General features: G+C 50.0%; 2 protein-coding genes across 3 annotated transcripts in view; both read right to left on the reverse strand.

The window, feature by feature from the left end:
• LOC8051012 overlaps positions 1 to 17,234 on the reverse strand; it is a gene marked incomplete in the record, with an annotated part of 650,797 nt that overhangs the window by 199,195 nt on the left and 434,368 nt on the right.
• Positions 1 to 17,234, reverse strand: part of LOC8051624 (sorting nexin-25) — a 49,621-nt gene that overhangs the window by 1,569 nt on the left and 30,818 nt on the right. For both annotated transcript variants that reach the window (XM_029970665.4, XM_029970651.2), the window contains exons 16-21: positions 14,235 to 14,348; positions 8,413 to 8,549; positions 6,949 to 7,017; positions 5,917 to 6,057; positions 3,987 to 4,168; positions 223 to 320 (exon numbers count right to left, since the gene is read on the reverse strand). In XM_029970665.4, coding sequence (XP_029826525.2) covers positions 223 to 320; positions 3,987 to 4,168; positions 5,917 to 6,057; positions 6,949 to 7,017; positions 8,413 to 8,549; positions 14,235 to 14,348 — 741 coding nt within the window. The remainder of the gene's footprint in view (positions 1 to 222; positions 321 to 3,986; positions 4,169 to 5,916; positions 6,058 to 6,948; positions 7,018 to 8,412; positions 8,550 to 14,234; positions 14,349 to 17,234) is intronic.

The raw sequence follows: 17,234 nt of genomic DNA on the forward strand, positions 1-17,234 counted from the left end.
TGACAACCTGAAAAGCTGGCATCCATAAATTGCAGGCCTGTGCCAAGAAAAAACATACTAGTTTAGTGAAAATAAAATTTCATATAAACATCAGAAAACCAGGTTGTACTCTAAGGAAGGCCCAAGAAGTGCAAGGTGCCAGTTGTCTAGGCACAGTTCAATACAGTTCAATGTAAAATGACTATGTTATACAGCAGCTCAGCTCCAAGAGAGACAACTCACATAGAACAGCTGCTTGTTAAGGCGAACATTCTGCAGGATGTCGAAGGCCTTTGCAGCACCTTTCCGTGCATTCTGCTGCCCCACCACATTCAGGATATCTGCACGCAAATAAGCGCTTCAATGTGAATCCCTCAATTTTATGCAAACACAAAGGTGTCAAGTCACTCAATAGCGTCGAGAATAGTGTCAAGAGTCATCTGTGAGCAGCCCTCTCTTGTTGCCTGCCAGTGTCTGAGCTATTACTCCATTTGATTTTAAGTGTGAGTGTAGCAGAAGCTACAAGAGCAAACTCCGGGCTTTCAGCGGCCCTGCCAAGCACGTGCGCTCATGCAGGGCAAGCACTGTTCAGGGTCACATGCTCGCGCTCATAGTTTCGGCCTCGCTTGCACTTAAAGTAAGACGAAGTATAACAAGCTTTTTTCAATGGTGGATGTATGGCTCTTTTTCGACACATTTTAAATGAAAATTCACGGCGGTAAACACATGTTCGCTGCTGTAAATAATTTCCATCTTCTGACCACCTACATCAGTTGTCCACAGAACTTCAAACATTACAGTGGAATCTCATTAATTTAAGCCCGAGAGGGACCAAAACTTTGTTTGAATAATGCGAAGTTTGAATTACCGGGAGCTTTCATCCTAGAAATGGATAGGACGGAACCTGCATGTTAGTTTGAATTAAAGAGATTTCACTGTATAGACCGACACGTGGAGCGACTCTGTTTACCAACACGGCCGGAAAGCCGCGCATGCGCGGTAGCTATGTGGGCAAAAGCAGCCCTGCTCTCCGTGTTTTCGCCATTGTGTTCTATGGCGTGCGCTCGTTGTTGACGTTGTAGGGACGCTTGTATCTTTATTTGTGCGTCGTAATTTCTGACAACGTATGTCGTATGCTATGCCCGACTATTTGAGCTCGCTGCCCGAGCTTAAACAGCAGCGGTATCGAAACAAACTGTGCGCGGACGGCGTTTCCTACGAGGATCCGCACGCCGTAAACAAGGCCTGCAGGAGTTCCGACGTAAAGTTGCTGCCACCGAAGTCGACATTTCACGTCGTCGTTTATTTAGTTTTTTCGCCAAGCCAGTTCACAGCCGACACGGTGCAGGCGTACAAGTCTCTCGAGGCCTACGATAACTTCGAGTCGGTTTCCGTACTGCCGGCGGGATCAGCAGACTGGGTCTGCGGAAGTGTATTCATTACTTGATTAAATACACACAGCGTCTTCAAGTCAAGGTATGATATTTTGCCTACCCTCATGACCACAAGGCATGACAAGCATAAACGTTCTGTCCATTCTGCAGTCTTGGCAGTAATACGTTACAAGTAACGGCGTCGCCGGTAACGCGTTACTTTTTTCAGTAACGTAGCAACCTACTCGTTACTTTTTCAACACATTAACGGGTAACGCACTTACGTTAACATTTCCAAGTAACTACGTAACTCGTTACTACTCCCCAAGTCTTAAAGAAATTACGCTTCAATTTTTTCCGTGTTTTAGGCGTCAAGCCATGTTTTTCTTTGCGTTTTTTCTCGTGAGTATTTAGGTGAAACTGTAAAAAGAGATAAAGTAATTATGTTTAGTTTCTGCATGAACATAATGTTTCTTGATATATGGCCTGTATCCTCAAAACCGTAAAATATGTTAAATCATAATTTAAAAAAAGTAACGCAGAAGTAACATGCGTTACTATTTATCGGTAGCGGTAACACGTTCCTTTTATTTTTAGGTAACGTAGCTCAGTAACGCGTACCTTTTATTTGTAATTAACGAGCGACGTATTTCATTACTTTTTTCGGGAACGCCTACAACACTGCCGTTCTGTCGCTGATCCCCTTCTGTTGGGTAGCACGGACGTAGCGAGCATCCGACGAGCGCATGGCCGATGCTTTGTGCGCGCACACAATGGGAACAAAATCCGGGTGGTCTCGATCAAACGACGGTTTCCCTGCACATAGCAAGCCTCGGGACGGAGACTGAAATGGAAGCCGCACTTGCCTTCAAGAAAGTGTCTGCCACACAAACGGTCGTTCGCGCGAGCCAACCATTTTTTTTTTGATCCACGGATATTATCCACCTTCTGCGCCTTTCAGAGTCAGCCGGGAACTTGTGGAAACTCCCTCCGCTGCTTTTCTTGTACATTTCGGTGCAATTAACGGCAACACAGCTTCGCGGCATGCAGAAATGCTATGACGCCCATGCGAAACGTGCGCGCTCTTGCCCACACCACCCCGCTCCGGCGCGATCGCAGCGCCACCGCAGCTCCGTGACGTCAAGCCCGCGTGTCGGTCTATAGGCATACATGTCCTGGTTGCAGTCTGGCTCACAGAACAAGTGCTTTGACTGTGCCAAGAACCTGCCTAGTGACTCAAGTCACTGGTCACCCAAGTAACAGCCAACACTTACATTTTAAGCATACTTACAACTGTCTACAAACTCCTGATTTCCCAACCTTCATTTGTATGAGCAGGGTGTGTTTAGAATGGCAACATATGGTATGCATTCTCCAACTTTATGGGTGGTTGGTCACATAAAATACCATATTTTCCAGTCCAAGTCGCACACCCTTAAAAGGAGCTATTATCATGAAAAAGTTGATATAGAAGTCATACTTTTTTGTGTGATCGGCACGGCGAAACTGCACTGATGGGCTCGCACAAGTGCATTGTGATCGCAATATATGCACGGTAGAGCAAGCCATCTGTGGGCACTCTGCCATTCCTCCTTTGTTGTAAATGCCGATATGGCCTATAGACGCTTTGCAGCCGCTGTGCATGGACGCCGCCATAACTGACCTTCAGTTTTTGTTTCCTCTTATTTCGTTTATTTCACTTCATCATTACCATAGTAGGCCAGGTTACTGCCACATTAGATGCAACTGTGTCCTTTTCTAAAGCAATGACCTTTGTAGGGGATCGTCAACTACCGTTTCAGTTGCTCTGCATCTCGGTAAGACAAGAGAAGGTCAGTAATGGCGGCTGTAATTTGGCACGTGTGTAAAGCATCTATACATCTTGCACAATTAAAGGGACACTGAACCTAGGAAAAAAAACAATTTTTTTTCTACCTGGTTAATCAATGTACGCCAAAAAGAAGTTTTTTTTGTCCAATATACTTATGTTACAATATGAATTCTTCGATTTGTGGGCAAAACCGAGATTGTACCCCTGTGGAATGATGATAGCGTTTGTACCCAACTAGTGTGCACATCGAGTTCGCTGGACCTCAGAGCGCACACTAGTTGGGTACAAACGCTATCATCATCCCACAAGGATACAATTTCGGTTTCGCCTGCTATTCCAAAAATTTGCATTCTAGCAGAAATATGCGGCAAAAATATTTGTTTTTTTGACAAACATTTATTTGAGACATGCCTGTCCTAACCAGGTAGAAAAAAACTTTTTTTTTCTAGGTTCAGATTTTTAATGTCCATACTTCAAAAAAAAAAAAAAAGTGCATAATCTGCACAGTTGTTGCACAGTGGAATACACTAGAAAATATATGTTCACCCCAGCCCTACAGGCCTTGCTAGGGCCAGTATGGCCACGAGCAACAACAAATCAGTAAACTCCACTCTTGTTCGCACAGGATACTACAAGACACAGCACCCCAGAGGCGGAACGGTGACTCTTGTGCATTACGAGGTAGGTTCGTTTGTTGGGCCCATATGGCCACTTGCAACGAATCAGCAACCTCCACTCTCGTCCAGGAAGGACGCTACAGAACGTAGCAACTTAGAAGCGCAACAGTGACCCTTGTGCCTTACCAGGCAGGTTGGCGAGGAGCAGGAGCTTGGCCTGCTTGCGTGCTGCACTCTGCTCCTGCTCCGACCGGGGCTGCATCGCCGGTGCCAGCTTGCCCCCCGGCCAGAGGGAGTCTCGCAGCTGCTCCAACAGATGGAGCTGCACGGGCTCAGACACTGCCCAGGACACCCACTCCCGAAGTTGCCTGCGTCGTGTGAAAACCAAACATAAATATAGTGTCCACCAATGTAAAAGACCCACTTGGGAGGGAGGGGGGGGGGGGCACATTCTTCATGCTTTGGGAAATTCCCCGTCGCTCTGAGGGGAGGAAAAGATTAAGACTGCGCATCGATTCATTTGGCTAAATTATTAAGCTTTGCTCCCCTCGGAGCGGTATGGAACCGTCTCCAACGTGTTTTGCCAGACACTGTCTCAGCCACACGTTTCGAGTGGGTCTTTCACGTTGGTGGAGACTGTACAAGGCAAAGCCAGATTTGGTCAGTAGTCCGTAGTCGTCCTCCTTGGGAGGAGGGGAAAAGCTAATATCACAACGGCGGCGGGTGTCTGGTGCATGGATGCCTTCGACCGTCGTCGACCCACTTGTGTTGCCCTTTTGTACCCCTTCACGGGGTTCGGCTGGTGTCGGGCTCTGCGGGGCCCTTTCTCCCCGTCGATCCTTCCTGGGTCCTTTTGGCGAGGCCCAGTTTTATTTTTTCCATAGTTTAAAGGGATACTTCAGCAAAATTCGAAATATTTCCGTCGTGTTCAAAAATAGGTTGAATATGATCCACAATATCCGTAAATGACAATCGCACGTTTGTATTTTGAGCCTGGTGGCTGTATTTTTCGTTATAAACGGCCCACTCTGGCAAGCGCTCGGAGAAGGCCCAGCGGAGACCACGTGACATCCAACGCAATCGTGACGTAGGTCGTCTCAGGACAAGCAAAGCTGCGGCGAGGCTGACGTCGAGAGGATGGCCTAGTCGTTCCAGCCACCGAAGCGGCTGCTTTTGTACGAATTTTGAGTGACGGGTTAATGTTCTGTAATCTTGTAGGGGGACAATAGCGACTTCTGCGTCACACAAAAGACATTCTTGGGAAGAGGGGAGTTCCTCCTGCCCCTCTTCTCTCGTCGTGGCCAGAGACGAGACAACCTCCGTCACTAGCTGTCAAGGTTCCTAGACGGGCATTACAAACGAGGCGTTAGCGACATCCACCAGGTGCTCTTTGCTAATCGTTTAATTCGTTTTAAAATTCCTTTTCGTGACTTTTTTAACAAGATATTGGTATGTTCGATGTGATGCTGCTTTTTTGAACACATATAGACCAAAAAATGAGCGCCGAAATTTCGTTGTAGTATCCCTTTAATTTGCAATTGGCTTTTTATATGAAATTCACTTTTGATCCAAGGATCCAATTCATTTATATTTTAAGTCTGCAGTGCCTCACGGTGGGAGCAGACAGGGGACAGTTATTTTACAGTCCTTTCCTTATTACCCCAACCTCAAAACCTGTCCCTCATGTTTAAAGAAAGCTAGAACGTGCTTGCATGTGCTACAAAAATAAAAAAAACTTCAAGACATCCCCAAAATGTTCTGCGAAATTCCCTGCGAGAAAATTGCGCCCATACTACATTGTCGCTTGCGCACTCCTTTCATAAAATTAAACTAAATAGGTAATTAAAAATAAAAATATGGTATAACACTATGCTTGGTGTGGCTTCACCTTAAGGCTCACTCACTTGCACTCACACAAGTAGCCTTGACAGCACTGTGGAAAGTGTGCTAGGCTTGACAACATAGTAGTACACAAACTGCTGTCGAATTCAACATCTTCCTGGCTACCTCTGGCAGCATACCGACCCAAACACAGTATGAGTGTGAACAAAGCAGCCTATTACACAACAGCATACTTATCGCAGTAAAAAAGAAAAAAACAGGATTAATTCCTTGCCTGTTGATGGTCTTGCCGTAGGATGTCTGCACAAAGGAAATGAGAGCTCGGCGCAGCCAGTTGAACACTCCTTGGAGCTCAAACAGCTCGTCCGCCAGTGCGTACAGGGGCACTGCTACGTCATCCTTCTTGTCTTCTCGCCTGCGGAAGGCCGGTCGACTGAGACACTCTTCTACTACATGAAGACCCAAGCATTCTCAATGCCCTTCTCTAGCCATGCTGCTCACAGATGGCAGCTGATACCTATCATAAAATCGCAAAAGTATGTCAGCCGCCCTCAACCATGCTACAAATGTTGTAGTGTATTTGAAAGACAAGGAAATATTTTATGTTCATCCATTTACGCTTCAAGTTATCAACATGGCATCCACTATCACTGTCGAAGTTCAGATTATTCACGATGTCATAGAAATAGTCCAAAAGCATGTGTTTCCAGTAGCAGCAAACTGGACATAAAATTAGGCTGGGTTAGGGGTAGATTTCTGGATATGGTTTGTGTATTGTTTGGGGAAAGTGGGAATTTATTTTATGACAAAGGAATCACTCTTGTTTGGTTGAGGGAGGGGGGGGGGGCATATTCTCAAAAAAGATTATATGTCACAGACAGATATCATAACATGGACATAAATCATAACATGGACAGAAATCATATCATGGACAAAAATCATATCATGGACAGAAATCATATCATGGACAGAAATCATATCATGGACAGAAATCATATGGAGAGAAAACACATCATGGACAGAAATCATATCATGGATAGAAATCATATCATGGACAGAAATCATATCATGGACAGAAATCATATCATGGAGAGAAATCATATCATGGACAGAAATCACATCATGGACAAATGTAACATCACAGACAGATGTGACATCATTCTCTCAAACTTAGGAGAGGGAGGCAGCCCCCACTTCCCTCTAAATTTGCCTCTAAGCTTTCATGGGTGGGTTATCTTGTAGGGGATTAAGCTAATTATAGGCTAAAGATCAAATCTTGTGCATAGGGTAACCCAAAGCAACTCACAGGTCTCGGTCGCTGAAGAACAGGTCGTCATCTTCCTCATTACTGTCAAAAAGTGTTGGGCCCGACAGGCTGCAAAAAAAGTACAAAGCATTTTTAATCCGAAATCTACCTCCATGCACTGAGCTCAGGTTATAATTATCCTTGCCTCAAGCTCGCAGAGCTTTCACCTCCCAGGAAATACAAATTCAAACATATTGTATAACAAAGTATGTAGGGCCATAGCCTTGTATCTGAGAATAAACAAGGGGCCAGAATGCATTTATTTTATGGCACCAATCCTCAAGTTTCGTTTGATGTGCACTGCCTCTATTATCTGCATGCCGTTTCAATCTGTGCTAGTGTAAACAACAAATTTGAATGACATATGAAACCCATTTCTTTGGTTGGACAAGCTTCGAACCAATAAAAGCAATACAGAACAATCCCTTGTAACAATACAGTCTAAGCTCATCACAACAGACCTGGTTACAACAGACATTTCGATATAACATACCCATTTGTGAAGTTCGGTTGGTTTTCCTCTATGTACTACTGACACAACTTCATATCTGCATACAACATACTCCTCTTACAACAGACCAAAATCTTGGTCAAAATCAAGGTCTGTTATAATGAGCTTAGACTGTACCATATACAATGATTTATAACAATTCGTTTCTAGAGTTTCTAGGCTAGAAACAATCAGCTTCTAGTCCAGATAAAGATAAACAATAATTGGTTGTAACAATTGAATTTTCGGGTTTTTTCATTATCGTTATAAGTGGTTTGCACTGTATACTCAGCACATGTAAAAGTTCCGAATTTTTTTTTTTTTTTTTTTCACGTTATTTGAATTTGTGTTGATGTAGATGACAGAAACTTGTGCAATAAAACGCACGAAACATCTTTTTATTGGACACGCTTCCGATCGATAAAAGCTATACAACAAATACAGTTTTGAAAAATTTTTTTTTTATCTAAAATTGCCGTTTTTCTACCAGATTTTGAACGTTGCTCAGGTTTTGTACCACGCATGACCCTGTGACATGCCAGAAAAGCCCCTTAATGATTTCGGGGGAGCGCAATAGCTACGAGGCCATCTGCACCAAACTAAATTAACACTCAATACTATACTTTGGGAACGGCTTCATAATAGTGTAATGTAAAACTGGGTAAAACTAGCTTGGTGTAAAAGGCCAATGCTAGTAAGGAAATCTACTACCTGGTTAAAAGGCCCTAAAGGATTCTCTCCTAGCAGAAGAACCAAATGAAGTGGAATCTTGTCGAAAAATAATCGGGAAAATAAATACGACACTTAGAAAAGTACCTAAAAGAGTTCCAAATTTTTCTTTTTGTGAAACCCAAAAAGAGGTGACTTCTTTCATGCACGTTTCGTGGGCAGATGATTGTGGAACCTCAGAGCACTAACAGTTCCTTCTACCATGCAGCATTCTTGCTACAGAGTCGCTGCGGGGATATTTTTACTTGCGGAAAAACTGAAGCAGAGGAAACGGAAAGCCCTTCTTTGCAGCAGGCAGGTCCTGCTCCAGTGGGTCAGGCCCCTGGCTGAAGAAGCTGTAGAGGGCATCGCTCTTGTTCAGTCGCTCCTCCTTCATCACAAACTGAAACACCCAGAAGCACAAACGTCAGTATAAGCGGCCTCGCACGTTGCAACAACTACTATGATCTCCGATTAATAGCGAAAAAGGTCAGCCTGACAACACAAGTAAAGTCAAGCACAGAATGCAATCCCTGGCTCTGCATATTACTTTCCCTAACTTCTTTGATAGCACTCTTTTAATGGAAATCACAAAAAAAGAAAGAAGCTACCTTGGTCAATTACATAAGCAAGATAATAATGTACTGGAATGAGAAATCTGCGCTTTATTTTGCAATTCGATGCACATTACTTTTTTTTCAATTCTGTCCAAAGCTTTCCCTTGAGATCTAAAGTAAGCCAGTTTCTTGGCATTGTCTGAAGAAATGACGGCTAAGAGTTGCCATAGTGTTGTCTCAAAATGGACGGAGACTTCACTTTGGACAGACAAATTAGTGCAAGAAAATTTTGAGATGATTGTACAGTAAAACCTTGTTATAACAAAGTTGAAGGAGTGGTCGTAATTATTTCGTTATAACCATTAGTTTGTTATAGCCAATGTCCATTTCTTCCCACTATTAGCAAGCAAGGGGAATTATGATTGCTTTGTTATATCCATTAGTTTGTTATATCCCGTTTTGTTATTGTGACAAGTTAGTGGCGCCCCCCTCCAGTCCGCCCGTCTGCAGCCGCCTGGCTCGGCGGGCAACATTGATCACCACATCAATAAACGCCGTTGAGCGCACGCCGCTCCGGTCAGTCATCGTCCACCCTCAACCAGGCTGCGTGTCGTCTCTTCTCGGCGGGTGCTTCGGCCCCCTTCGTCCATGTTCCAGAAAGTTCGTGACACTGGCGACGAGGAACCGTGGCACTGGAGGCCACCAACGTGCACGGTTCGGCCCCCGCCGCCGAGAGAGTCGGAACACCGCACCCCGCTCCTGTCGCCATGCCGCTGTACGGGAGGCTCGAGCCATTCGAGGGAGATGGGTCCGCCTGGCCGGTCTACGAAGAACAAGTCCACGTGTTCTTCCGGGCGAACGACACGCCGGAGGAGAAACAACGGGACATCTTCCTGGCCAGCTGCGGGACCCGAGTCTTCAGCCTCCTTCTCGACCTCCTCAAGCCGGCCACGCCGCACGTCAAAACGCTGGGTGAGCTGCTCGCCACGCTGCGCTCGCACTTCAGCCCGGCGCCGTCCACGCTTATGGAGCGGTTCCGCTTCAACAACCGGAGCCGCCAGGACGGGGAGACCCTCGGGCAGTTCGTCGCTGCGCTACGAGGGTTAGCGAGCACCTGCGCCTTCGGCGACCAGTTGGACTCGCTACTCCGGGACCGGTTCGTCTGCGGCATCAACAACCCTGCCATGCAGACGCGACTCCTGGAGCTCCCCGACCCCTCGCTGGACGACGCGGTGAAGGCAGCGCTGGCGATGGAAGCAGCAGCGAAAGACGCCAGCGAGATAGCGCGTGCGGCCGGCTCACCGTCGACGGAAGCGGCGGTGAACAAGATGGCGACAAGGAACGGTGCCTGCAGCCGCTGCGGTGCTGCCCACTCCCCCTCACAGTGCCAGTTCGTCCAAGCACAATGCTTCACGTGCGGGAGAACTGGGCACCTCGCACGTGTCTGCCGAGGGGGGAGGACGAGCGGCGGCCAGCAGCAGCAGCAGCCTGGTTCAAGCCCGGGTTCCAGCCAAGCCCGCGGCCAGGGTGGTCGTCGCAAGAAAACGCGGCGGGGACGAGCGGCACCAGGCCCGGGTTCGTCGTCAGCTAGGGTCCACGTCGTGGCCGACGAGCCGCAGATCTTCGACGTGTGGCATTTGAATAAACTTTCGTCTGTGCCACCTTACTTGGTGTCTGTTGAGATCTGCGGCCACCCCATCACCATGGAGCTGGACACGGGGGCCAGCGTGTCGGTCATGCCCGGGAAGCTGTTCAAGCGGACCTTCCCCGGCGTGTCCATCGAGGCGTCTGACGTCATGCTGCGCAGCTACTCCGGGCAGCTTTCCCAGGTCCAGGGTCGGGCCCAAGTCAGCGTTCGCCTTGGCGACAGGGAGGCAATCCTTCCCCTTTACTTAACCAAGGGGTCGTCGCCGACGCTGCTGGGCCGAAACTGGATTCACTCGCTGGGTGTTCGGCTGCCGGAGTACCAAGAAGCTGCGCTGCACGTGGTGCAAGACGTCCCGAGCCTCCTGACCGACTTCCAGTCCCTGTTCCAGCCGGGGGTGGGCACCTTCGCCGGCACGACGGTCGGCATCCACATACCCGAGGGAACCCGGCCTCGGTTTTTCAAGCCGCGCCCGCTGCCGTTCGCCCTGAAGGACGGGGTCACCCAGGAGCTGCAACGGCTGCAGCGAGAGGGTATCCTGGTGCCCGTCAAGACTTCCGAGTGGGCTGCACCGATTGTTCCAGTCCTCAAGCGAGACGGCCGCGTCAGGATCTGCGGGGACTTCAAGGTCACCATAAACCCCGTCGCTACCGTCGAGAAGTACCCGCTGCCTCGGGTAGAAGATCTCTGGTCGGCTCTGTCCGGGGGACAGAAGTTCACCAAGCTCGACCTCCGAGATGCCTACCAGCAGCTGGTGCTCCAGGATGCCGCCCGGAAGTATGTCACCATTTCGACTACCATGGGACTCTTCCAGTACACACGCCTACCGTTCGGCGTGGCCTCAGCCCCAGCCATCTTCCAGAGAGAGATGGACAACCTCTTCAGGGGCATGAGGCACGTGGCGGTGTACTTGGACGACATCCTGGTTACCGGTACCGACGACGGGGACCACCTGCAGAACCTGCGCAAAGTCCTGACACTACTACAGGACGCCGGTCTCAAGCTGAGGCTTGACAAGTGCGTGTTCCTGACCCCCAGCGTGGAGTACCTGGGACACATCATCTCCCAGGCTGGCCTGGCCCCGGCACCCCGCAAGATTGAGGCCGTGCTCAAGGCGCCGAAGCCCAAGAGCAAGAAGGAGCTTCAGAGCTACCTCGGCCTCATCAACTTCTACAGGAGGTTCCTGCCCAACCTGTCGACGCATCTAGAGCCGCTGCATCGCCTGCTTCGTGATGGGCAGCAGTGGGCCTGGAAGAAGGAGCAGGACTTGGCCTTCCAGCGCAGCAAGGAGCTGGTCGTTAAGGCTCCAGTGCTTGTGCACTTCGATCCGGCCAAGCCTGTGGTCCTCACCGTGGATGCGTCGCCGTACGGGGTAGGAGCCGTCCTGTCGCACCGGGGTCAGGATGGTCAGGAACACCCTGTGGCGTTTGCTTCTCGTCGGCTTCATGCGGCGGAGCAACGCTACAGCCAGCTCGACAAGGAAGGCTTGGCCCTCATCTTCGGGGTCCAGCGCTTCCACCAGTACCTGTGGGGCCGGCAGTTCGAGGCAGTCACGGACCACAAGCCGCTGCTGGGGCTGCTGGGACCTGACAAGGCAGTTCCAGTGCAAGCCTCGCCTCGAGTGGTACGCTGGGCCTTGACGCTGGCAGCCTACAGGTACAAGCTGGTCTACCGCCCTGGGAAGGACCTGGGACCTGCTGACGCCCTGAGCCGCCTGCCCCTGCCGGAGGTGCCTGCTGCCGTTCCAGAGCCAGCTGATGTGTTCCTGCTGGAGCGGGCCTACCCGGGGGTGCTCACCAGGACTGCGGTGGCGCAGGCGACCAGTCGGGACCCGGTCCTGTCCCAGGTGGTCAAGGCGGTTTCCCGAGGGGAGGAGCTGCGTCACCAGGCGTTCAGCCACAAGACCGCCGAGCTGAGCTTGGAGCAAGGCTGCCTCCTGTGGGGTTCCAGGGTGGTGATTCCACAAAGTCTGCGGGCCAAGGTGCTGCAGCTGCTGCACGCGGGGCATCCTGGCATCGAAAAGACCAAGATGGTGGCACGGTCGCACGTTTGGTGGCCTGGCTTGGACCAGGACATCGTGCACCAGGTGCAAGGCTGCCAGGTCTGCCAGGAGAACCAGCGAGCCTCGCGCCACGTGGAGATCACCCCCTGGCCGTTCCCACAGAGGCCGTGGTCCCGCTTGCACGTGGACTATGCGGGACCCTTCAAGGGCCACTACTTCCTGGTGGTAGTGGACGCCTTCTCCAAGTGGGTGGAGGCACTGCCAGTCACCAGTCCCTCGGCAAGCGCGACCATTGCGGCTCTGCGGCAGGTCTTCGCGGCGCAGGGATTGCCGGACATTATCGTGTCTGATAATGGTCCCGCTTTCGCCAGCGCCGAGTACCTCGACTGGCTGCAGAGAAATGGGATCCGCCGGATGCTGGTTCCGCCGTACCACCCCGCTTCAAATGGTGGCCGAGCGAGTGGTCCAGACCATCAAGGACAAGCTCAAGAAGAGCCAGCCCGGGGATTTCCGAACGCAGGTGGCCCGGGTACTGTTTCAATACCAGACCACACCTCACGAGGTCACTGGCCGTGTCCCCTGCGAGCTTCTGCTGGGCCGGATGGTCAAGACCCCCCTGGACGTCTTGCATCCAGACCTCCGGTCCACGGCGCTCCTGAAGCAGCTGAAGCAGAAGCTGGCTGCTGACCGAGGGTGCCGTCCCGGGCCTTTGCCGGAGCCGGGAGCGTCGGTGTACGCCAGGAACTTCCGTCCTGGCCCACCCTGGTGTGCCGGGCGTGTGGTTTCACCAGCGAGTGCCTCATCGCTGCTCGTCCGCATGCCCGACGGGACCACCTGGCACCGGCACGCCGACCATGTCAGGCCTCGCCTCGGGACCTGGCTTCCACCCTCGGTCGTCGCTTCAGAGGACCAGCCTGCAGGGGGCCCAACAGCACCAGTCGTGGCCAGCGGAGCGCCACCCACCCCGGAGGCGACAAGCGTCGCCACTCCTGTGGCACCAGTTGCAGCGGTGCCACAACCAGATCCGGTCCCTGTAGCTCCACCCGGTGGAGCGCGACCAGTTCAGGCAGCGCCCGGCGTTGCCACACCTGGCCCGTCGACACCAGTGCCCAGGCGGAGTGCACGGCAGAGGAGGCCACCTGACCGCTACTCGCCGGGGTGACCTTCATCGTCGACAGGCCGGGACTTTGCGTGGCCAGACGCCAAGATGGTGTCGGCCGTGCGCATTGTGTTTAGTTTTGTTTATTAACAAACAAACTGGGGGGGAGGAGTGTGACAAGTTAGTGGCGCCCCCCTCCAGTCCGCCCGTCTGCAGCCGCCTGGCTCGGCGGGCAACATTGATCACCACATCAATAAACGCCGTTGAGCGCACGCCGCTCCGGTCAGTCATCGTCCACCCTCAACCAGGCTGCGTGTCGTCTCTTCTCGGCGGGTGCTTCGGCCCCCTTCGTCCACGTTCCAGAAAGATCGTGACAGTTATAACGAGGTTTTACTGTACCTCTCAAAGTGTCATGTCAAAGGAATAAGACCACAGCTTGGAAGGGCTTCAAACAACGTCACAAGCAAAACAAACTGATTTTTGTCTCAATACTTCGCCGCTTATCGGATGCATTTGACAATCGGACAGATACTCTTGCAAGTCTTGGTGCTTGTGGACTGCTGTTCACAGGAAACAAAACAGAATGCTTTCCTCTTCATGGAAGTCAATGTTTCAGGCTGAAGTTAGGTTAGGCTAAAACATGTCAGGCTAGGTGTACTACATAAAATTAATTTATGTAGCTTAGGATAGGTTAAGGTTTAACTTAAGTTTTGCAAAAGTGTTTTTGTCTGCTTGTTAACGAAACAATAACAGCATCAGTGCCAGTGACATGACTAAGAGCTCACATCGAGAAATCGCTGTAGGATAGGCTGTGTCTTGTCCAGGAAGGGCTGGTTGTAGTTGCGGAAACGTGGCTTGTTGGCAGACGGCAGTGCTTGCTGCTTCAGTTCGGGACAAACCTGCAAACAGGGTACTGGTGTTAGCAAAAGCTCCACACTGTCACTTCGAAGGGAGCAAGGCTGGATGTTACCCTCATCAACAAGACTGTTAATGGCAGTCGTCGCAACACCAGAACAAAGAGTTTGATTGTATAGCGACAGTGACCAGTACAGACTATGCCGTCAAACCAGATGCTCATCATCTCAATCGCAAGAGACAACTTGACATTGTATGGTATACTAACCTCACAGACAGGCCCATACAAGTTACATATTATTGCTCCTATAATGCAGCATTATGAGGTTTGGGCACACTCCAAGAAGTTTACTTAAAGATGTAGGCAAAGCAATACAAAACATATACCGTAATCCCTCGTTATAACACAATCACTTTTTCGAATTGTCACTTTTATTGAAGTTGAACGTGGTCCCAACCGAAATGCAAGCATTTTTAACCGGATCATTCTAAGCGTATCGGCGGCCGACCACGCTTATTACGAAGGCCGCAGCGCCGAAAGCAGGCAAGCCTACACGAAGGCGCACGGGACCCTTGCGTTCCCTCCCCCCTCTCCACCGAGGCAAACACCAGACTGGGTAAACGAAGAAATAGGGTGACGGAGGCCAGAGCACGCAGAGCTGGCCCAGTGCCGCTTCCAATGCCAATGCACTGACGCGGGGACGTAGACAGAGAGTAGTGGGAGCAGCGTCATTGTTGCAATAGGGAATTGTAGTAGACCGTTCCCGCAGCTCGCTAAGCACCCGGTTAGCGCTCCGTAAACCGCCACAGGACCTTGAACTATGCAGAGAAGGCTGGCGGCGCGCATGCACAGCTACGGCGTTTTCTTCGGGTATACCGTAGCGGAGGAGAAAAACGATCTACTACAACTCCCTACTGTTACTCATGGCGCCCGCAGCCGATGCTGCCCCGACTCTTGTCGGAATTAGGTCAAGGGACCGATAGAGCCCGGAGGAGATCATCCCTTTGGGAGCCCCCGACGCGCACACCTGCGGCGTACTACATGCACACGTGCGTCATATGGGAGATTGAGAGTGTATACCCAAAGTCGCTTAGATCTGCGAGGTTGAGAAAAGTGGCCGGCCCAAGTCTGAAATTACCCAAGAATTCGGCATTCCGGCATCGGCTGTTGAACAATGTCCACCATTTTGCAGGACAAGCAAGGCATATAGGACAGTTTCAGCAAGTTTCTCATGAAGGAGAAAGTGTACCCGCGACCCGAAGATGAAAGATCGCCAACTGCTTCGTCCACGTCGGATTTTCTTTCGCAAGCATGCTTGTTGAGCCGAGCAACGATTCCCAGACACAGCTGCGACAATCTCTACAGTAAAGTGACCAAACGTCCTGATTTAGGTGGGCCCCGCTTTTCCGTCCGTGGTCCCGCTGTCTCGCAAGTGTGTTTGTGGGACGGTGTTTTGTCCCGCTTCGGCTTTTTTGAACCCCGAATAGATAAAAGATGCGGCTAGACGAAAAAAATCGCACCGGTGAGAGGGTGCTTTCTCTGAACAATGCGCAAGATTCGCTTGGCAGAGAAGATGCTGATACAATGGACATATTATCTGCAAAAATAAATACATTAATACTAAAGAAATATTGCAAACATTTTAGATATGAAAATAAATGTGTATGGTCTACAATCAGGGGTTCTCAAACTGGGTTCCGGGGAACACAGGGGTTCCACGAGCTGGTCTCATGGGTTCTGCGAACACCCTAATTGCCACTGTTCTTGCGATGTCCGGAGCAGTTCGAAGAGAAACTGATGAGCGGATGAAATTATCGGCAAACTCCACCAGTGATGTGATTGGCCTAAACCATTTTGGAGCGTCTTTCGGAGCAGCCAAAACAGTGTTTTGTAGCAGCAAAAGTGGCCTTTGGAGCAGCCACGACAGTGTTTTGGAGCAGCAACAGTGGCTTTTGGAGCAGCCAAAACAGTGTTTTGGAGCAGCAAAAGTGGCTTTTGGAGCAGATATTCTTAGAAAAATTAAATAATTGTTTTAAGCGCTGGACAAACAAAGGGCACATTGTTCGCTGGATTAAACAAATCATGGTCAAGCTAGACCATCTGGGAGCCTTTCAACATGTAACTGAAATGCCAATGAGATGACATATTTTGCAATGATTCAGTTAAATTGCACCCACTATAAATAAATAAAAACCAAACTGCACATATTATAATTTGTTTTACAATGATCAGCTTAGTAGTAAATATCACAGCTTTAGGCCCTGACTAGTTATATAATATAATAAACGGAAGCAGTCTCCGACTGACGAAACACGCAGTGCAATGCGATATTGTACACAAGACAAGGTGCATTACGACAAGCGGGTGCTTTTCTTTTTGCTTTGCGAAACTTTCTGCAAGGTTGCTGCAAGCCTCGCTTTATTTCCGGCCAGTAATGAATGTCCACTTCCAATGTCTCAACGGAGACATTGAGATATCCCACAAGCGTACATTGCTGCAGGCGTTCCCGAGCAATTCCAAAAATCTGCTTGCCACCGTTTTACTGTTCCCCGACGTGCCAGATTATCGTCAAAAGTAAGCAAACGTGAAACCATAGATTGCAAACGTCCCGGCTGGTGCCTCTGTCGTGCAATCATGTTCGCATGCACATGAGGGCAACTTCGGCAGGCTTGCAGTTACACGTGCTTCGTCCCACAAGCGGAGTGGCTGTTCGATCGAAACCGAAACCATACCACTCCGCTCCGTCGCCAACTGGTTCCCAAAATTGTATGCGAAATGTAACGATGTAACTGTCCAGCCTACGGCAAAAAAAACAAACAGTCCAGCGGCACGTGCCTGCCAGGCCGACAGGGCAAGGTACAAGCTAAACACAGAAAAAAAGAACCTGAGCGCATCGATGCAAGAGATTGCGAGCTAGAGTCAAAAAGTT

Source organism: Ixodes scapularis, unplaced genomic scaffold (genome assembly GCF_016920785.2).
Source record: "Ixodes scapularis isolate PalLabHiFi unplaced genomic scaffold, ASM1692078v2 PGA_scaffold13__105_contigs__length_92229423, whole genome shotgun sequence".
In the NCBI taxonomy this organism is placed as follows: Eukaryota; Metazoa; Arthropoda; class Arachnida; order Ixodida; family Ixodidae; genus Ixodes; species Ixodes scapularis.